This window comes from Sebastes umbrosus, chromosome 7 (assembly GCF_015220745.1).
Source record: "Sebastes umbrosus isolate fSebUmb1 chromosome 7, fSebUmb1.pri, whole genome shotgun sequence".
Taxonomy (NCBI): domain Eukaryota; kingdom Metazoa; phylum Chordata; class Actinopteri; order Perciformes; family Sebastidae; genus Sebastes; species Sebastes umbrosus.
Window position 1 is genome coordinate 30,734,829 of NC_051275.1, and position 17,522 is coordinate 30,752,350.

Here is a 17,522-nt window from a genome sequence, read left to right on the forward strand (position 1 = left end):
GCCCACAGTTATTCACAAAGGACCACCTGATGCTTTTCTGTCTGGTGAGGTGATACAGTTGGGTGGCGACACACAAACACACACATACACACACACACACCTAGAAAGAGGCTAAAGGCTCAATTACATCCATGCTGCAGCCAAAGAGGATTATGAGTAGGTGCATGGGGATTTGAATTACAGGGGATTAAATGAGAGTGTATGGGCAATTATGACTAAATCTATCGTCATTTTTTTACCTTAACAAAGACTGGACTGGTGGCCTGTCATAATAATATATATTTTACATGTAATATGTGGGCTGCACCCCCGCTTTAATAGATTACATTAACACAGCCTCTGACTGAATACCCAGGTGGAGGCTTAAAGAATTCACTGCCACAGCAGGGGACACCCGTAGTGGGATTCAGAGCAGAATTTTGGTCTTTGTGGGTGTGTGGATTGTGTTTGGAGCGGGGGTCTTGCATGTCCAGATGGGACTGTTGTGAAAATAAACATGGGGTCATTGTGTCTGTGTTTTGGAGGTAGTAAATGAACACACAGCTGTCGAATATAATCATGTCACGCAAGGCCACTTCTTTTTTTTTTTCTATTGCAGATTCAGCTTTTAAACTAAATCCATCTACTTCAAGACAAAAGATGAGACAATATTGCAATACGTCGTCCAAATTACACAATTTCCAGAAGTTGTTGGTGTTACCAAAACGCCATCTCCGTGTCCCGCTGGAGATATCATCATGTTTCCTGTTGAGCAGCCAACATTGTAGCTACACTCTTATCATTAAAACAAGACTAAACTTGTGCAGAACAAGACAGATGTGTGCATGCTGATACGTTTTGTCTTTGTTTCATTGCTGCCTGTTTAAACATGATTTTCAGCGTGTTATGGAACCATCAAAAGTGAAAGGGTAATGTGTGTGCAGTCATGATTTTGAGGAACTTGCTGATAACTTTGAAAACTCCTGAAATTTGCAAAGGTTGCTGTGAAAAGATAGTTTCTCAATATGAAATGTATTTGTCAAGAGTTGGCCACACAAAGCGTCCTGTGTGCAGATAGGATAGGTCAATACCAAGGAACAAAAGGCAGTGACATTGCATATTGTATCCAAAAGCAAATGCTATGCTGGGAAACTTTGCATACTTACACTTTTTTTTGTACACAAGAGATTGTTCTCGCAAAATGAGAAATGATTCAGTGTAGTGAAGTATTTCTGGATGATGCTACTTGTTAGTCTTCAATTAAATAGTTAATTCATTCATTTGAAGTTAATGCTGCCTCCTTAAAGGTGCTAAATGCAAGACTGGGAGCATTTCTATTGCTTCTGCATGGCTCTCAACATGGCGACAGCTGAGCCGGTGGCTCGTAGCTAACAGTGAAAACAAAGGCAACAGTGCTGACAGAGCTAATAGTGTTAACATTAGGGGGTAACCGGAAGGTGGACTCTATGTTTCCGCAATGGCGCCGTCGGTCACAACGTTGTTATCAGCAAAAACCGTCGTATGAGAGCAGTGCAGAGTGGTGGCCGTGAGCTAGCCAGTAGGGCACGCTCACATGAACTAAAAGCACACACGGCCGGCCCGGCGATGTCAACAAAGCTCAGAGAAGCTCGGATAACAGCACACACAGATAGACATTACTCCTCTATATCTTTACATAGCAAATAGTTGTTTGCTGCTATATTAATGCTCTGGGTGTTCTATAGAGCACCTTTAAATGTTTCATTTAATTAGGCTGTCTAGGACTATTCTAAACAATGTCTGAGAAAGCAAACTCTACTACTACTCCTGGTTTAATACATAAACTGTCCAGTGACGCACTATATTCACCTTTGCAATGTTAACTCAGAATAAAACTGAAAATGCAGAGAGTCATAAAAAAGTAAAATTTATTCATCAGATCAAAGTTGTCCCACTCATTTGAAATCCCTGACCTTTGTACCTACTAATGCTTGTGTAAAGTGCCTTTTCAAGCAGTCATAAACGTGGCAGTAAAATAAGCAGTCTCACTCCAATATTAACGATCTTGACAAAAGAGTGATTAGTTTGCTCTGCAGAGCAGTCGATTGGCCGGTTCGGTCTGTCTGTCACTGCTTCAACCACCTCTGGAGCAGTAAGAAGATGTGGTCACGGGCCAGTGCCAGCTGAGGGAGATCCTCGCTCCTGGCAGGGTACATGTTGGCACAGTGGGCTGTTCCTGGATCAGAGAAAAAATATAAATATAAAAAGGATGTGGCGGCAAAAAAACAGTAAAAACTGAGATTTTCTGAGTTACGAGAACAATTATCTGCCTAATAAAGTTTGAACAAGTGAGACATTGTTCTACTCTGAAACTGCTGCTTGGCTTCGTTAATGTAAAGCAATCACAGACGAAATTCAGTCTTCAGTTAATTTGTGTGACTCGACAGATTTTAGACCTGGAAATACACTAATTCAAAAAGTTCCTCACAGGCTTAATGATTAACTGTGGTCTACTTACAAGGCACTTGCTATAACGGCTATACATAAACAGTAATCAGATATATTCTATGTATGATTTTGGCTGGAGTTCTGTAATTCGTGCTCTTTGATATCCTTTAAATTATATTGTACTATAAACTTTGCAAAATTATAAACGGACCAATTGGGAATTGCATCTTTATCAAAACATTAAGTTTGACTCTATTTGAACACATAGTTAAAGGGAAAATTCGCCACCTTTTTATGTGGATGTCCAATCAGTGCTGATGGTAAATCTAGTCGATTGAAGCAATAAATTCTTCAGTCTGTGCTATTTGGACTATAAATGTTGTTCTTCCTACATCCAGCGGCGTCATTTGACGTGACGGTGACATAGTTGGATGCCAGGAAGAACTACAGGCTATTTTTCGTCAAATACCGGCGCTTTGTCACCGCCGTTGGCGCGTGATTCAGCAGCACAAGGCACCCTTGAGCATCGGTATGAGCCACACCAAGCTTTCCATTAACTACAATGTAAACCCATCCACGGCAACTGTAAACGCTCAGGAAAAGTGCGCCGGGAGTGTGGTGACGTAGCTTTAAGAGTGAAAAGACACACTAAGGGCTAATCGTTTAATCGGACTAAATCATAATATACATGTTAATATCTAATTTCTAGAAGACAGTGTAACGTAAACTTTCTTTGGGTGTGCTTCTACTTCACTTGGTTTTCCCATTGCTCGTATTCTTTCTCACCTTTGATGAAAACCGCAGGAAGGTCCGGTGTGATGTCCCGGGTGATTCCCAAGGCATGCCAGGGGTCAATGGACCCGTTGGGAAAAACTATTCTGGTGGAGCGGATGTCGTAGCCGCCGTAATACTCGTTGGTCTGGGCCACGGCCTCCGCCAGCTGCTCAGCACTCACATTGTAGAACTTTGCACACTGTTTCACATGATACCTAGACGAGAAAACACAGATTAACAATGAAACTTGAAAGAAAATGGCTCGTTTATGATGTGGATACAATAGCAGGTGGAGGGGTGGAAACATAATTATGAGTTTATTCGGCAGAGTTTGGTGTACTCACTCAAGAGGGAAGCCAGCGAATGGTTGGTTGGGCGAATCGGTGCTCTGGTAGAATCCAAATTCAGTGCAGGTCTGGTAGACCCACTGTCTCCCTGACAACACACACAAAATGTACCCGTTGTATATTTATTTATTTCATATAAACAAAGGCACTGACAACACAGAGCAGGTAAAGCTAACAACTAGTTTAAAATGGCTTTACACCCAAAAATACTTCCATTATTCAGCCCCAATTAAGAGAGGAAAGAGTGCAACTGAAACCCACAAGACGAAGGGGGGGTGCATGGTCGGGGGAGTTTTATGCGGACACATCCCAGTGGCTTTTAAGAGACTACTTCCTGTTCCAGTGATCCCCCTCCAGCCTTCCCACTCATGAAACTGAAGCTGTGAACTGGAACCACAGCCCAGGGCAAAGCACAACATGGAATAAAGAGGAAGCGTTTTTGGTTAAACATGCAAAGTTGTTACTCAATACTGAGTGCCCCAACAGGAGACAACATAATAAAAAAAAATAGCGTGCCCAGTCTTAGAGCAATCTTTCTTCAGAAAAGTGTCAATAAACACAGCCTGAGGTGAGAGCTTTGTTACTATGGCAACAATCTATTGAAAGGTCAGTTAGCTAACTATTTAAATTCATTTTAGCTAACTTTTAGTTGACTATTTCAACTGTTTACCCATTGCTTTTAGATAATTTTAGCTATTTCAACAGTTTATCCATTACTTTTTTGGATTCTTTTTTGAACATCTTTAACGGTTCTAATGACCGTTGGCTTTATTATTATTATTTTTTTGTTATTTTCGCCCATACTTGGTGTGGTGCGGTGTTGCATCTGCCATTTTTTCTCTTCTGTGAAGTGTCTTATTTTACCCATAATGCATTGAGCGCCAGGCTATCTAAGTCAGTTTTACATTAGTCACTCATCTTATGCAAGCTTTATGCAACAGGTAAATTTAAGTGTGTATAGCTAAGTCTGACTTAAAGTTATATTTAAGACAAAACTAGGTCTATTTTTATGCAACTGTAGCAGTTACGTTATGTAATCTTTTGCAATACCTACTTTGCCAGAACCTGCCTAGTTTATTTTTATGTAACTTTCCTGAAATAGTGTTTCAACAACACTACGTTATGACCGTAACCACACCCCATACTCAACACATAACCTGTCTTGTTGCAGTGTTTTATTCTGGTCTCCTGAGGCTACTGATGACAGAGAAATTGGTGTTTCTGTCTCGTATTATTGTTGGACGAGAATGGAAAATTTCAATGTGACATCACACTGCCAACACAACACACCACCTGACAACCTGCGAACAAAATTGACCCAAAAATACAAGTTACGTAAAAATAGCTGTTACATTTTAAAACAGAACCCACTAAAATAACCATGTCTGCACATACAAAAACACCACTTCCCCATACTCACCTCCCCCTGCAGCCGGCCCATCCCAAGACGTATTAGTCATGTCTCTGGTGTAGTTTTGGAAGCTGGCATCGAGGCATTTCATAGAGAAGGTGTCCATCATGAGGCGGGCCACTGCAGCATAACGGGCATAAGGATCCCCCAGTGAGGTGTCACCCATCACGCCACACAGCACCTTGATGGTGATGTTGGTGCCCGTCGCGCCCTAAGTTGACAGAATAATAGAAATGAGTTAAGTTAGATGTTGAATGGCAATTTAAGAGTCCTTTTCTGCGGGTGAAAGTATTCCCTAGGCCTTTATTGTGATAGGAGACATGAACTTGTGACCTTGCACATCCTCAATAGGTGTTTTCTCACACACAGGCTTCCTGCCAGAGCTTTGAACTACCGTTGCAGGAAAATGGTTAAAGGGTCGGTCAACCCACATCAGGGGAAGTAAGAAGAAACTATCTGCCTGGTTGGATACCACAAGAGATAAGTGAGCAATTGTGTTTTTTTGCTGAGTTTGGAGCTTGGAACAGCAGCTGATCTCATCTCAAGGTTCATTCAGTAGTTTCTCCGAAGCTTTGATATGATCAAAAACTCTAAAACAGTTGTTAAATGGACCTGATAGTGAGCTGGTTTGCCAACGGTTTTTCATTTTTTATTTTGGGCAACTCTTCAATAATGTAATATAAGTTGATATTTTTTACATGTGGGCTACAGTAGGTGTAATAATCAGCTCTGGAACAGGTATCTATCAAGACTGTTGTTGATAAATTATGTTTTCCACATTTAGAGATTAAGTTTCATTATGATTCATAATGCCTGTAATTCCATGGTTTTCTCTCCATGAAAAATATATCTGCAAGCAATTTTATTCATTTACTGAAGCACCTTTCACCTAAAGGAGAGGGGCAATCATCATATGAATTGGCCTGATTTATTATGGCTAAACACATTCTCTTAAATGTTCATTTTTGGAAAATAACTGGCCATGACATAGCGTTAAAATCCCAGTAGTACAATTATTATCTAAATATAATGGAAGCAATTGGAGAGCTTATTTAATTAATTCGTTTAACCTCTATTTCACCAGGAAACCCTCACTAAAATGAAAAACATGTTTTTTTCTAAGTGGATCCTTGCTAAGATACGCAGCAGAAAAACAACAAACAAACAACTGGTGAGCTGGTGTTATCTAAGTTCTCGCCAGAGCAACCAGACTCCATTGAATAAAACAGTAATTTGACCTAGCAGAACACAGTGGAGTCTGGTTACTTTGGCGAGAGCATAGATGGATACCACGGCTTCAGTTCCCCGTCAGAAAGGACTGTCTGACGGTAAGCTTAAGCGGTGAAAATATTCTAAATATAGCGTACACTTAAAATTATATTATTTTTTTTAGGTGGGCCTTTCTTTTAGGTGGCTGAAATATGTTTTGCTGCTGCCCCTGTCCACAGTAGCACATTGCTTTGCTTCCGTGTGGTAACTCCTGTCTGCTTCTCGAAATTGGGGCGTGCCGACCGTCATCTACTGTAGGTAATACACTGAATAAGTACGTCATACAACCCCACTTCAAAACACCTGCACTATCCCTTTAATGATCAGCTGTTAGTGTACTCAAAGTCCAACAATTGGAGCTCATGGCAACTGTTGGATAATTGTGGTGATCCCTTGCCTGTATACCAACCCACAATGCTCCTTGGAAATGACACTGTGGTTGTGCCTTCCCAGGTACAAACTGGCCTACTACAAAATCTACTATTGGAATGAGGGTTGTAGGCATAAACCGTTGGCAGTGGTTAGTTGTTCTTCCGTGCCAAACGAAAACCTCGTTATGAACCATGACCACAATCGCATCCCTCTGCATCTTCTGAGTAAAAGGAGGAACTGTTAGTACTTGTTCTACAAGCTGGAGCGTTACATAACGTCCTTCCGTATTTGTATAAAGCACCCCATTGATAACCCCTCGACTGTGAAGCCACTGCTCTGCCTCTTCTGATTGAGTTACACCTCGGTCCTAGTTCTTACCCAAATTCCTCAGCGGTACCTAAAACCTGGTAGTTTGCTCTATACCCAGCCCTTTGTGTGTCAGAGAGGCAGCTGCTGGCTGTGTTTGTCCGCTAGTGCTGTGGACTCCGTGGCCCACCGCTCCTCTCGGTTCTTTTATAAGCGTCTCTTTAGCTTGGGGCGACAGGAAACCAGAGAGACCACAGAGTCTTTTGTTACTTTTTCACATCAGCTTATTGGTAACCGGACTCACGTCTCCTCAAGGCACCAGGGGGACAGAGAGGGGATGGGATGAAAGACGGGGAGGGGGAAAAAAGGGTGAACTGGTAATAAAAAAAGGGCACCAAGAGGGAAAAAGAAATGTACAGTAACAGATAATAAGAAAACATGTCGTGAGACCTGTTGTATGTAAATCTCACCACAATCAGGACTTCTTTGAAAGAGGATCTGGACCCGGGCTGGGCAATATAATTCCATATAATTGTAGTATGGGAATTTCTTTACAATGTGATAGTTTGCATGATTAAAGGTCCCATATCGTGCTCATTTTCAGTTTCCTACTTGTATTTTGTGTTTCTACTAGAACATGTTTACATACTTCAATGTTCAAAAAACACATTATTTTCCTCGTACTGTCTGTCTGAATATACCTGTACTTACCCTATGTCTGAAACGCTCCGTTTTAGTGCATTTCAATGGAATTGCTACGGAATTGCGTTGCTAGGCAACAGTTTGGGTCCATGTTTACTTCCTCTCAGCTGATGTTATTCACATACACTGCAACAGGAAATAAACTGGGACACATTAAGAATCTTTACATTTAAAACCGTGTAATGGTCTAAATATTGTATATTTGTGACATCACAAATGGACAGAAATCCTAATGGCTTGTTTCAAACGTGCAATTTCTGAATACTAGCTGTGTGTATTTCTCCATATATTGAGCGTTTTGATAGTTTAACCGTATTTATATTTAAAAGCTTTATAATATAAAAGACTATGACTAAGACTAAGAATATGGGACATTTAAAGGTTGCTTTGATTGTCTTCTGAAAGAAAAGATGTCTTGGTTTAAAGGAATTGCTGCACAGAAAACAGACAAAAAGACACTTAACCTATAACTCAATAGTATGAACTATCCATCAGTTATCTGACTGGCCCCCAATATATGCCTGTTGATACGTTTAAACGGGGAATTACACTAACTTTACACATCAGAGTATGTTTCCAGGTTTTGGGGAGGACTACTGCATATGTGAAAAAATGTTGTATAAAGCCTTTTGTGGCTCCAGAAGGAGATGCGCGAAGTCTGATAAATTGCCTCAAGTGATGTCATTTGAGTCAGTGTCAACACTCACAGTCAAAACCGAGTATATGGCTGAATCGCGTAAGGTCAGTCTGTGAATTTGTGGCTAAATTGTTAAACAACAAGTCAGTGATCATGCCTATAATGTTAAACCCAGCGATACATGTCCGCCAGGTCCGGCGAGCATTAAACAAACTAGATTCTTCACCTATAATGTACGCAGGTTACAAAAGGGGCTCTGCTCCTCACATAGAGATACAGACAAAGTAAGCAAGCCAGCGGCCGGAGGAGTAACCCTGGAGACCCTCTTACAAGGCAGTATCTCCGGGCCCCTCGCTGCTAAACAATGCAGCGTTTATTATGTTTCAGTTTACTGCTCGGGCTGTCTGTAACCCTCCTACACCTCATAGCTGCCTTCCACTCAACCAAGACTGGATACTAGGTCAACCCCTGACCTACAAAGGCTCTTCACAAGCTCTGCCCTCTCAGTCCAACATGCATAAATCATGACAAATCTGATAGATTGTTTCTATAACAGATGCCTGTCATCCCTGAGAGGGTTTAGTAAACTATACTGGAATAAATTCTCTGGTCAGTCTATAAAAAATGCAACATGTCTTAAAGCTCAGCTCCTGCTGCTTTCATCATATTTCTCTTTTCATGTCAGTATATAAATATTAAATTGTGAAGACATGCCTGAGGGATTTTAGAGATAGATTTTTCAGTGCTCTTTGAAACAGTAGGACTAAACTGATCAGCCAATTGCATTATATACGTACAATTGATGGAAATTTGTCTAGAATTAATTGGCATGATTAGGAGGAAATGGGTCTACATTGAAAATGACTGAAATGATCCTTTACATGAATGGCAGAAAGACTGGAAGCAGGTGGAAACAGCGAGCTTGAATTGAGAGTTTTAGAGGTGCTGGTAGGCGGATTTCGTTATGTTTAGACCAGTGGGGTATGGAGGACGGAACCTGCCAAAATAAATAAATAAATAAATCCATTAAAAAATAAATATAAAATAAATTTTAAAAAAGTGAAAATAAATAAATAAATGTGAAATAAATTTAAAAAAAATAGAAAAAGAAATGCGAAAAGAAATAAATAAATAAAATTCACAATTAAATAAATAAAATTAAAAATAAATAAAATTAAGTACATAAATAAATAAAAGGGAAAATTAACAAGAGGAGTAAATAAAAAAGGGAATTAATACAAAATCAAATAAATAAATAAATAAGTAAATTAAAACAGAAATATCTGTTATTTTCTAAATATATCTAAATATTTTTGCTGCATTTTAATGACAAATTTATTTATTTATTTATCAAGTTTATGTTTTTGTGAAGTTTTACTGATGTTGATTGGCATGCGTCTACTCTCCCTCACCTCAAACTCCCTGTTGTCTTCGTTGTACTGGACCACATCCATGAAGTTGCCAGCCAGCGTTTCCAGGAAGTAGGCAGAGTCCATCTCTGTCTGATTCTGCAGTTTGGAACACAAGCTGCAGGGGGAGAGGAGGAAGAGAGAAAGCAAGGGAATAGGGAGGGAGATGAAGAAGAGGTGAAGGAGGAGGGGAATTGGGGGACAATGTGGGGGTGGAAGGTGGGGGAGACACAGACGAAAATGGGAGGAAAGTTAGACCAAAGCATGTTTTGGCAGTTGTACAGTAAATCTAGTCATTGTTTCTCTTTTCCTGTGTTCTCAGGAAATAAAACCTCAGGACATTTCACTGAAAGTACAAAACTAGCTTCTTATTTATGATAACCAGCTGCACAAAGCAGTCCCACTTCTTTAGAGGATGTGTTGAAACATGAATGTGGATGGATTGTGTTGACCTCTATTCAAAAAGTTACAACTCATCACTCCAAATTAGGGCTGTCCCCTCTTAGTCAACTAGTCCAGTGGTTCCCAACCTGCACGGCCACTTTAGGGGTCGAAATGTGACGCAAGCGTTGTATCCTCTGAGGCATTGTGGTTTGGAAGCTGCACAAAACCTCCAAAACCACCTTTGTGACCTTTGTGTCTGCATGAGGACATGTCTGCATCTACGGTCCTTATGATCTAAAATAAAAGATGTCCAGTGTGGTCAGGGCCGTGCAGACACAAAGTCAAGGCTTTGGTGTGTCCTCCATGACAGTATTAGCTCTGAGAGACTAACCACACCATTATAACAGCCCTTTAAGCCTGTTGATTCATCATGTTGACTGACCCTTCCAGTCACTATAACAACCTAAAATAATATAAAACAACACCAGAGACAGCCGTAATGACTGCAGACGTAGCACAAGCATGCTAAGAATAACGTCAAACAATGGAAGAAAATAATGTAACAAGGGGCTGAGAAAATGTCCCAATAAAAATAAATGCTGAAGGGAACTGTCTAAGCAGAAGCCCTCTGCCTTTTTAAGCAATATTTCCATCTGTATTTTATCCTTGTCAGGGTGTAAAAGCCTTTGAAACAACATTTAGACTACAGGACACTAAAGCTATCAATTGAAACCTTTGACTACAGCAATAATAATAATAAACACAATGATAACAGTGCGTGGCTCGACATAGACAACCAGTAAAGTGCTGATCAACTCTAAAACAAACTGATAAAAACACAGTAACATAATAACATAATAATAATAAGATAATAAACTGGATCACATCTGTGTGTTCCTCTCTGGAGCCGGTCCGACATTCCTGACTCACAGGCTCAGTCCCAAAAAGGCTTGAGGGATCCTCATGAAGAGCTGTAACAGGACCTGACTCAGACCAGGAACCAAGACAACCCTCGCTGCTCTTTGAGCCTCTCACACACGTTAGCTCCAGGTATCACTAGAGTCCACCAGAACTGCTCACATCTAACGCTCACTGTCTGAAAATGACCATATTTAAAGCAATAATTAAACATTTTGAGAAATACATTTATCTTCTCTCATGCCAAAAGTTAGATAAGACTACTGATATCACTCTCACATCTGTATGGTCAATATGAAGCTACAGTCAATAGCCTGTTACCTTAGCTTAGCATAAAGACTGGAAACAGGTGGAAACAGCTAGCCTGGCTCCACGGGTCTTTGCATTTAACACATTTTGGTTCTAGATTACCAAATGTGAGGATTTTGTTGCTTTTCTTTGTCATATATGATAACAACCACATAGTATCTTTGGGTTTCAGACTGTTGGTTGGACAGATCAAGTAACTGGGAAATTAAAACTATTTTCTGACAGTCTAAAGAAAAAGAAGAAAATAATCATCAGATTAATCAATAATAAAAATAATCGTGAGTCGCAACTCTAGACTCTAATCAAGGTTATTAGGATGTCAAACCCATTTAAATAATATACATATATATATATATTTATATTATATATATATAAAGTATTTATTTATATATAAATATTTATATATATAAATATATCACAGTGTTCTACGGCGTTATTTCTTTACAACAGACCGTTGCTATGGGCGCAGTTCTGATCTCGGACTCTGGCGGAATAAACGGGATAATGTACAGCGAGTCAGTCATTGTTGTGAAATAAACCATAGAGTGAAAATGGATTACACACTGAAAGTTCTTCAAAATGCAATGATTATTATAGTATATTATTTACATTTTGCTCATTTAGAGGCAAGTTTTCCTCTTCAGTTACACAAATATCATCCAAGTCTTTAGGCATATTTTATCATACATTGTAGAGTAATTTGTTGTAGTCATCATTGTGTTATTGCCACCATCATCCTTCACCAGATAATCAAAGAGAAATGATCTGACGTGGTCGGCTGGTTAGCTGGTGGAGAGTACATTTATGGAGCTCATTATCTGATATTTGTCAGTGAGATCTTTTAGGACGACGTATATCACCCGAGGTCCTGAGTCAGCTCATACTTTGCAATTTTTTTGTAAATGACAGGATAGAGAAGGGTTACATAGAGTTTGAACACTGTACTTGAAGTCTTTGGTGATGTTGTCATAGGTCTTGGGGTCTTTCAGGAGCTCCATAAGGGTACTTGAAGCCTTTTTCACCAGTTGAGGACACTCTACGTTCTCTGAGGCCAGCGAACGCCACACAACCTCCAAGTACTCTGGCAACACATATAGAGAGAGGGAGCGGTGGACACTTAAACCTGGGCTGCTATAAAAAGGATCACAATAATACACATCAACGCTGGTTAAACATACAGGACTATTTTAAGGCTCTGCGAAAGCACCAGTTCATCTTCAAAAGAACACATGAACCTAGTTCTAGTCAAGTGCTTATTTAGAAAAGTGAGAGGTTGAAAGTGAAATGATGAGTCTCAAACAAAAGTGAATTTCACAGTTTATGAAAGTCTAAAAGCTCCACATTGCAACATCTTGGAATATTTCCACTTGGAGTGAAAGCCAACCTCTTGCTGGTAATAATGCTGACTAACTGCAGTGTTGTTCTGGGAAATAATAACTTCGTGGTGCTGTGGACCCGGGGGAAAGGTATATGATGTCAGTAAACTATTCTGTGTGTGTTTTGTCTCAGATATTTTCCTGGAATCAAACAGAATGAGTGTGTGCGATAGTGTCTTGAAGATAGCGTTGGTGTGTGGGTGGGACAGTACAGGTCCACGTTCAAAGCTACCCTGACCTCGATTCCCGCCTGCAGCCTTCCGGAGGAAAACAACGAGCTCAGCCAAACACAACACAGACACAGATAGAGAGTGAAAACTTTCTCATCTTTGATCTGTCTGGGAATCTTACTTCCAAGATGCTGAACAAAACTGGAATACTGTAGTCAATTTCAATTCAATGCTCGATGTGTTTTACGGGGATGTTGAAAGAGGAGCACACAGTAGGGACTGCTGGCAAAATCTATTTCAAACAGGATGTTTTCTTTAATTAATGGTTGTTTGGTGCATCTCACATGCTTAAAGTGTATGAACCAACCACATATTTATTGTATTTAAGTTGTATAAATGAATTCAATTTTATAGTTATTTTATTAATCACTTGTTTTATTGTACTTTAGTTGTAAAATGTTATACTATTTTATTTTTATTTTATCAATCACTTTCTTTATTATATTTAAATTGTATTATTTTATTCTATTTTCTGAATCACTTATTTTGTTGTATTTAAGTTGTATCATTTTATTCTCTTTTATTGTAATTTTATCAGTAACTTATTTTATTCTACTTAAGTTGTATAATTTTATTCTATTTTATTGTTATTTCATGAATCCCTTATTTTATTGTATTTAAGTTTAAGTGTATATTTTTTTTATTTTATTATTTTTTAATTTTTATTTTATTTTGTTTTTTGACAGCAAGTCTATCTTAAATTCCCTGTATTTTAAATAGAGTTTGGTATATTCTCCAAAAAGGATTGGCATTTATCTTTATTAGATGAGAATGCAGACCAATAACTGTGTGTGTGTTGTCATGATTTCATGCAACGTCTCTTCCTACCTGGGAAGTTGACTGCAGCGTGAACAGGTGCACTCGTGGCCAAGGAGGCGTGGACCAGGTGAGGATACTTCAGCCTGAACCAAGCAGCTAGAGAACCTGGGTACGACCCACCGAACGCCACCCACTTCCTGTTGGTCAGCCCTCGGGCCTCCGCCACCACGGTGCGGAAGTGTGCCAGGTCAGCCAACGCCTGACGGCTGCTGAGGTAACGCAGGCTGTCTGTGCTGAGGTCACTAAATGGAGAGAAGAGGGAAGTTTGACTGAGCATCTGCAGTAAATCCATCATTCAGCCAGTACATGGATCCATGGGCAGCAGGACTGTGTTTTGAATGCAGAGCTGCCATCTAGTGGTACAACAACTACAAACACATGAAACTGCTTGCACAATGGATTTTTGTGCTTTTGTTGATCCCACTGTATTGTGGAACCAGAGCTGCTGTGATCAAATGTTGAGGATGATGATAATAGCATGTAGTCATACTGTAAAGTGATACTTCCCCAATCCCCACTGGGAAACTATTTTTCTTTATTTTACAGTAAGTGACAACACTACAGTCAGTGTGACCAAACAAACTACCAGGGTGAGGAAACCGGCACCAATCTGCTGTCTGAACAGCAACCGTTCTGGAAGTATTGGATGAGCAGAATTCATAACTTTTACTGTACTTTCTTTCATTGCAACAGACTGAATTTATCTGCTATAGCATACTTGGATAACCGGAGTGACAATAAACTAGCTTCTTGAAATAGCTGTGAACCAGTGATGCTGAACAAATGTCCTATAGAATGAAATTTAATATTATGTGTATAGTATGATAAGAAAAATTCACTTCTCAGCCAAATGGTTTGACCGATTTTGACAATTTCTTCACATTTGTGCTTAGGCAAATTAAACATTTCAGTTGCGGGCACAAATGGGTTAATAATACATGAAGAAAACTGTCCCAATTTTTGTCTCCTTCCACACATACACCTTTGCATATTGGCTTCTTTCCTGATAAAGGTTTTGAATGCATCGGCAAGAATTGAGCTGCAGTTCTCCTGGAAGAACCAGTACTTAGTGGCATCATGATGCTGTTATTTAGTGCGGCCTGGCATTGTTGATGCCCAAACAAACCAAAGAGAGTTTGAGTAATCAGATCTAAACAGCCTAGGTGCAAACACACCCTCATAAAAGCTCAAACGTACGTGGTTGGGTGACTCTTTCCATAGAAGCGATGTTCCAGCATCAAGCAAAGTGCTCCTAGTTTCTCAGCGTAGGTGAGCCAGGTGCCGTTCTGCATCCAGGCTGGATTGGCCGGGCCCTCTCCGCCTATCATCAGAAACACTGGACCACCCGGCTTGTAGTAGGCTTCATTTACAAAGTACCTCTGAGGGGGTAAAGAGAGAGAGAGAGAGAGGCATTCAGAGTGGAAAAACCTAAAGACAGAGGGATGTCAGGTTTGCATCAATAGGCCTGCAGGTCAACTTTTTGACAGATGGACATGTGCACATTGATATACTTGTGGGATCATGTACTGACTACATTTACAATACTTTACCCTAAACTAAGCCCACGGGAAAGCAAGGACAAGCTTCATCTGAAGCTACAGTCTTCTGAAACTTACTGACTGTATAATGTATTATATATGCTCAACGACAGACTCTGTGACTCTTATTCAGACTTAATTTCCCTTGCATACATATAAGACAAGGAAAGGGCATCTTATAAAGGGTAAATTGATAACACTATAAAAATATCTCCATCTGTGTCAATTTTCAAAAAGAGCTTAAAGCAGCTGCTACAAAATATGTTAAAGCTTAAATACCCAAAACGGCTGGGGACTTCTAAACTAGTTACTCCACACTGAAATCCATTTAAATTGTTCTGTTGTTTCCACTATCTGCCATGTGTCTCTATTTATTGTATCTTACCTATTCAACACATGTTTGGACTGATGGAATACATGTCTGGGACCATTTAGTAGTTAGGGTTAGGTTAGTTAGGGTCTTTGCTTGGTCTTAGGTGTTTTGTAGGTTGTAAATGTTAACATACACTTTATCAAATCTAGACAACATGTTAGTATTTAAAATATATGTTTACTATCTGCTTAGTGTCTGGGCCACTATTTTCTATCATTATTTATTATCATTTTATCTTTTTTTTCCACACATCTCCATTATTTGTTATGATTGTAGTTGTAACTTAACTGTGTCGTGAATAAATTAAAATTAAAAAGGGCTTTATTGGCATGGGAAGGATACGTTTACATTGCCAAAGCAATAACAGAAATGTACAAACAATAATTAAAGATCTACTGGAATAAAGAAATGTGTATACAGAGCTGTGTAACGTTGCAATAAAATATATAAATTAAAATAAGTAAATTAAAAATACAAACACACAATGTGATTTTGCTATTATATGTACAGTATATTCAGATAAGTAAAGTAAAGATTAAAAATATAAAAATGTACACATTGCAGTTAAAACATATAAATAAAAATAAATGAGAACTGTGTAATCACTGTAACATTTTTTTTAAAGAAATATACTTAAATGTTCTGTGTATGCACAGTTAGTCTATGTACAGTGCAAATTGTCAGTGCAAGAATACACAGATGATTGACAGTCTTCAGGTGGTTTTGTACCCTTTTCCTGTCACAACATCTCACAAATTCAGTAGTATGGAGGTTTTTTGTTATTAAACTGAAACTGAAACTGAACTTTGGTTATTCTTCAAACATATATTGTCAACCCTTATAAGGATACACGTAACATATAAACAGACTTACTTGCTTCCACACTCTGATGTCTGCACCACTGAAGTGATCCAGTTTCTGAGTGAACCATTGCTCCTCAAACACAGCAGCCTTCTGGTTGATATCCTGCACTTTATTAAGCTTCCTGAACCCTTTATAGTGTCCATCTCCACCCACAAACAGAGAAAATAATAAAAACAAGGTTATGTTACACAGAAGCAGCCCACACCTTTGAAAAGCCATGTTGATATAGATATAGAAACAAGGAAACAGTCAGGGGCATGTGATGTAGTTCCTGTGTGATCATATGATCAGTTCTTCTGCTACCTTAAATGACCCGCAAAAAACATGGGAAAAATGACTTCTGACACATTTTCACATACCACTGTAATAATATTTGCAGGACATTCTAACCATATCTTTTTTTTTAAGTGAACATGGTTGATTTGTGTTATCAGTATATATTTAATTGAATTAAAATGAATCGATTGACATACATTTTGTTGAATGTTTGTATGTGACTATTACTGTCACTTAAAATTCCCGTATTTTACACAGGACTTGAAACACCCACATATCAAATCACCACCAGCAGGGGGGGTAGTGGCCAGAGGGGAACCAGCAAACTGAGGAAACTCTTGCGAGATTTTAAAGTTTTTAGGAATTGATCACGAATAGTTAGGGTTAGGCATTGACCTCGAATGTTTACGGTTAGGTTAGGTCAGGGGTCTCTAAGCAACCTGCGGCTCCGGAGCCACATGCGGCTCTTTAGCTCCTCTCCAGTGGCTCCCTGTGGATTTTTTTAAAAATTTGTGGAAATGAAAAACTGTTTTTTGTTTACATTTTCATTTTTATTTATCATTGTTGTAGGTCTATGGTACGAAAGTACGACGGAGTATTAGGGCCACATTGAGGAAAAAAAAAAAATCTGAGATTTCGAGAATAAAATCATAATATTACGAGAATAAAGTCATAATATTATAAAGTAGTAATTTTATGTGTTATTTTTCTTTTTTCTCGTAAGATTATGACTTTATTCTGGTAATATTCTGACTTTCTTATCTTAAAGTTATAACTTTATTCTCGTAATATTATGACTTCT

General features: G+C 39.0%; 1 protein-coding gene across 1 annotated transcript; it reads right to left on the minus strand.

Annotated features, from left to right (window-relative positions):
• Positions 1 to 1,862: 1,862 nt before the first annotated feature.
• prss16 (serine protease 16) lies at positions 1,863 to 16,719 on the minus strand. The gene is made up of 9 exons (XM_037774224.1): positions 16,454 to 16,719; positions 14,867 to 15,048; positions 13,679 to 13,911; positions 12,190 to 12,325; positions 9,637 to 9,751; positions 4,948 to 5,149; positions 3,525 to 3,615; positions 3,193 to 3,395; positions 1,863 to 2,194 (listed from the first exon to the last, which is right to left on the minus strand). Exons 1-9 carry the CDS (start codon positions 16,661 to 16,663, stop codon positions 2,085 to 2,087), a joined length of 1,482 nt encoding a protein of 493 aa, XP_037630152.1. The 5' UTR covers positions 16,664 to 16,719; the 3' UTR covers positions 1,863 to 2,084.
• Positions 16,720 to 17,522: the final 803 nt, after the last annotated feature.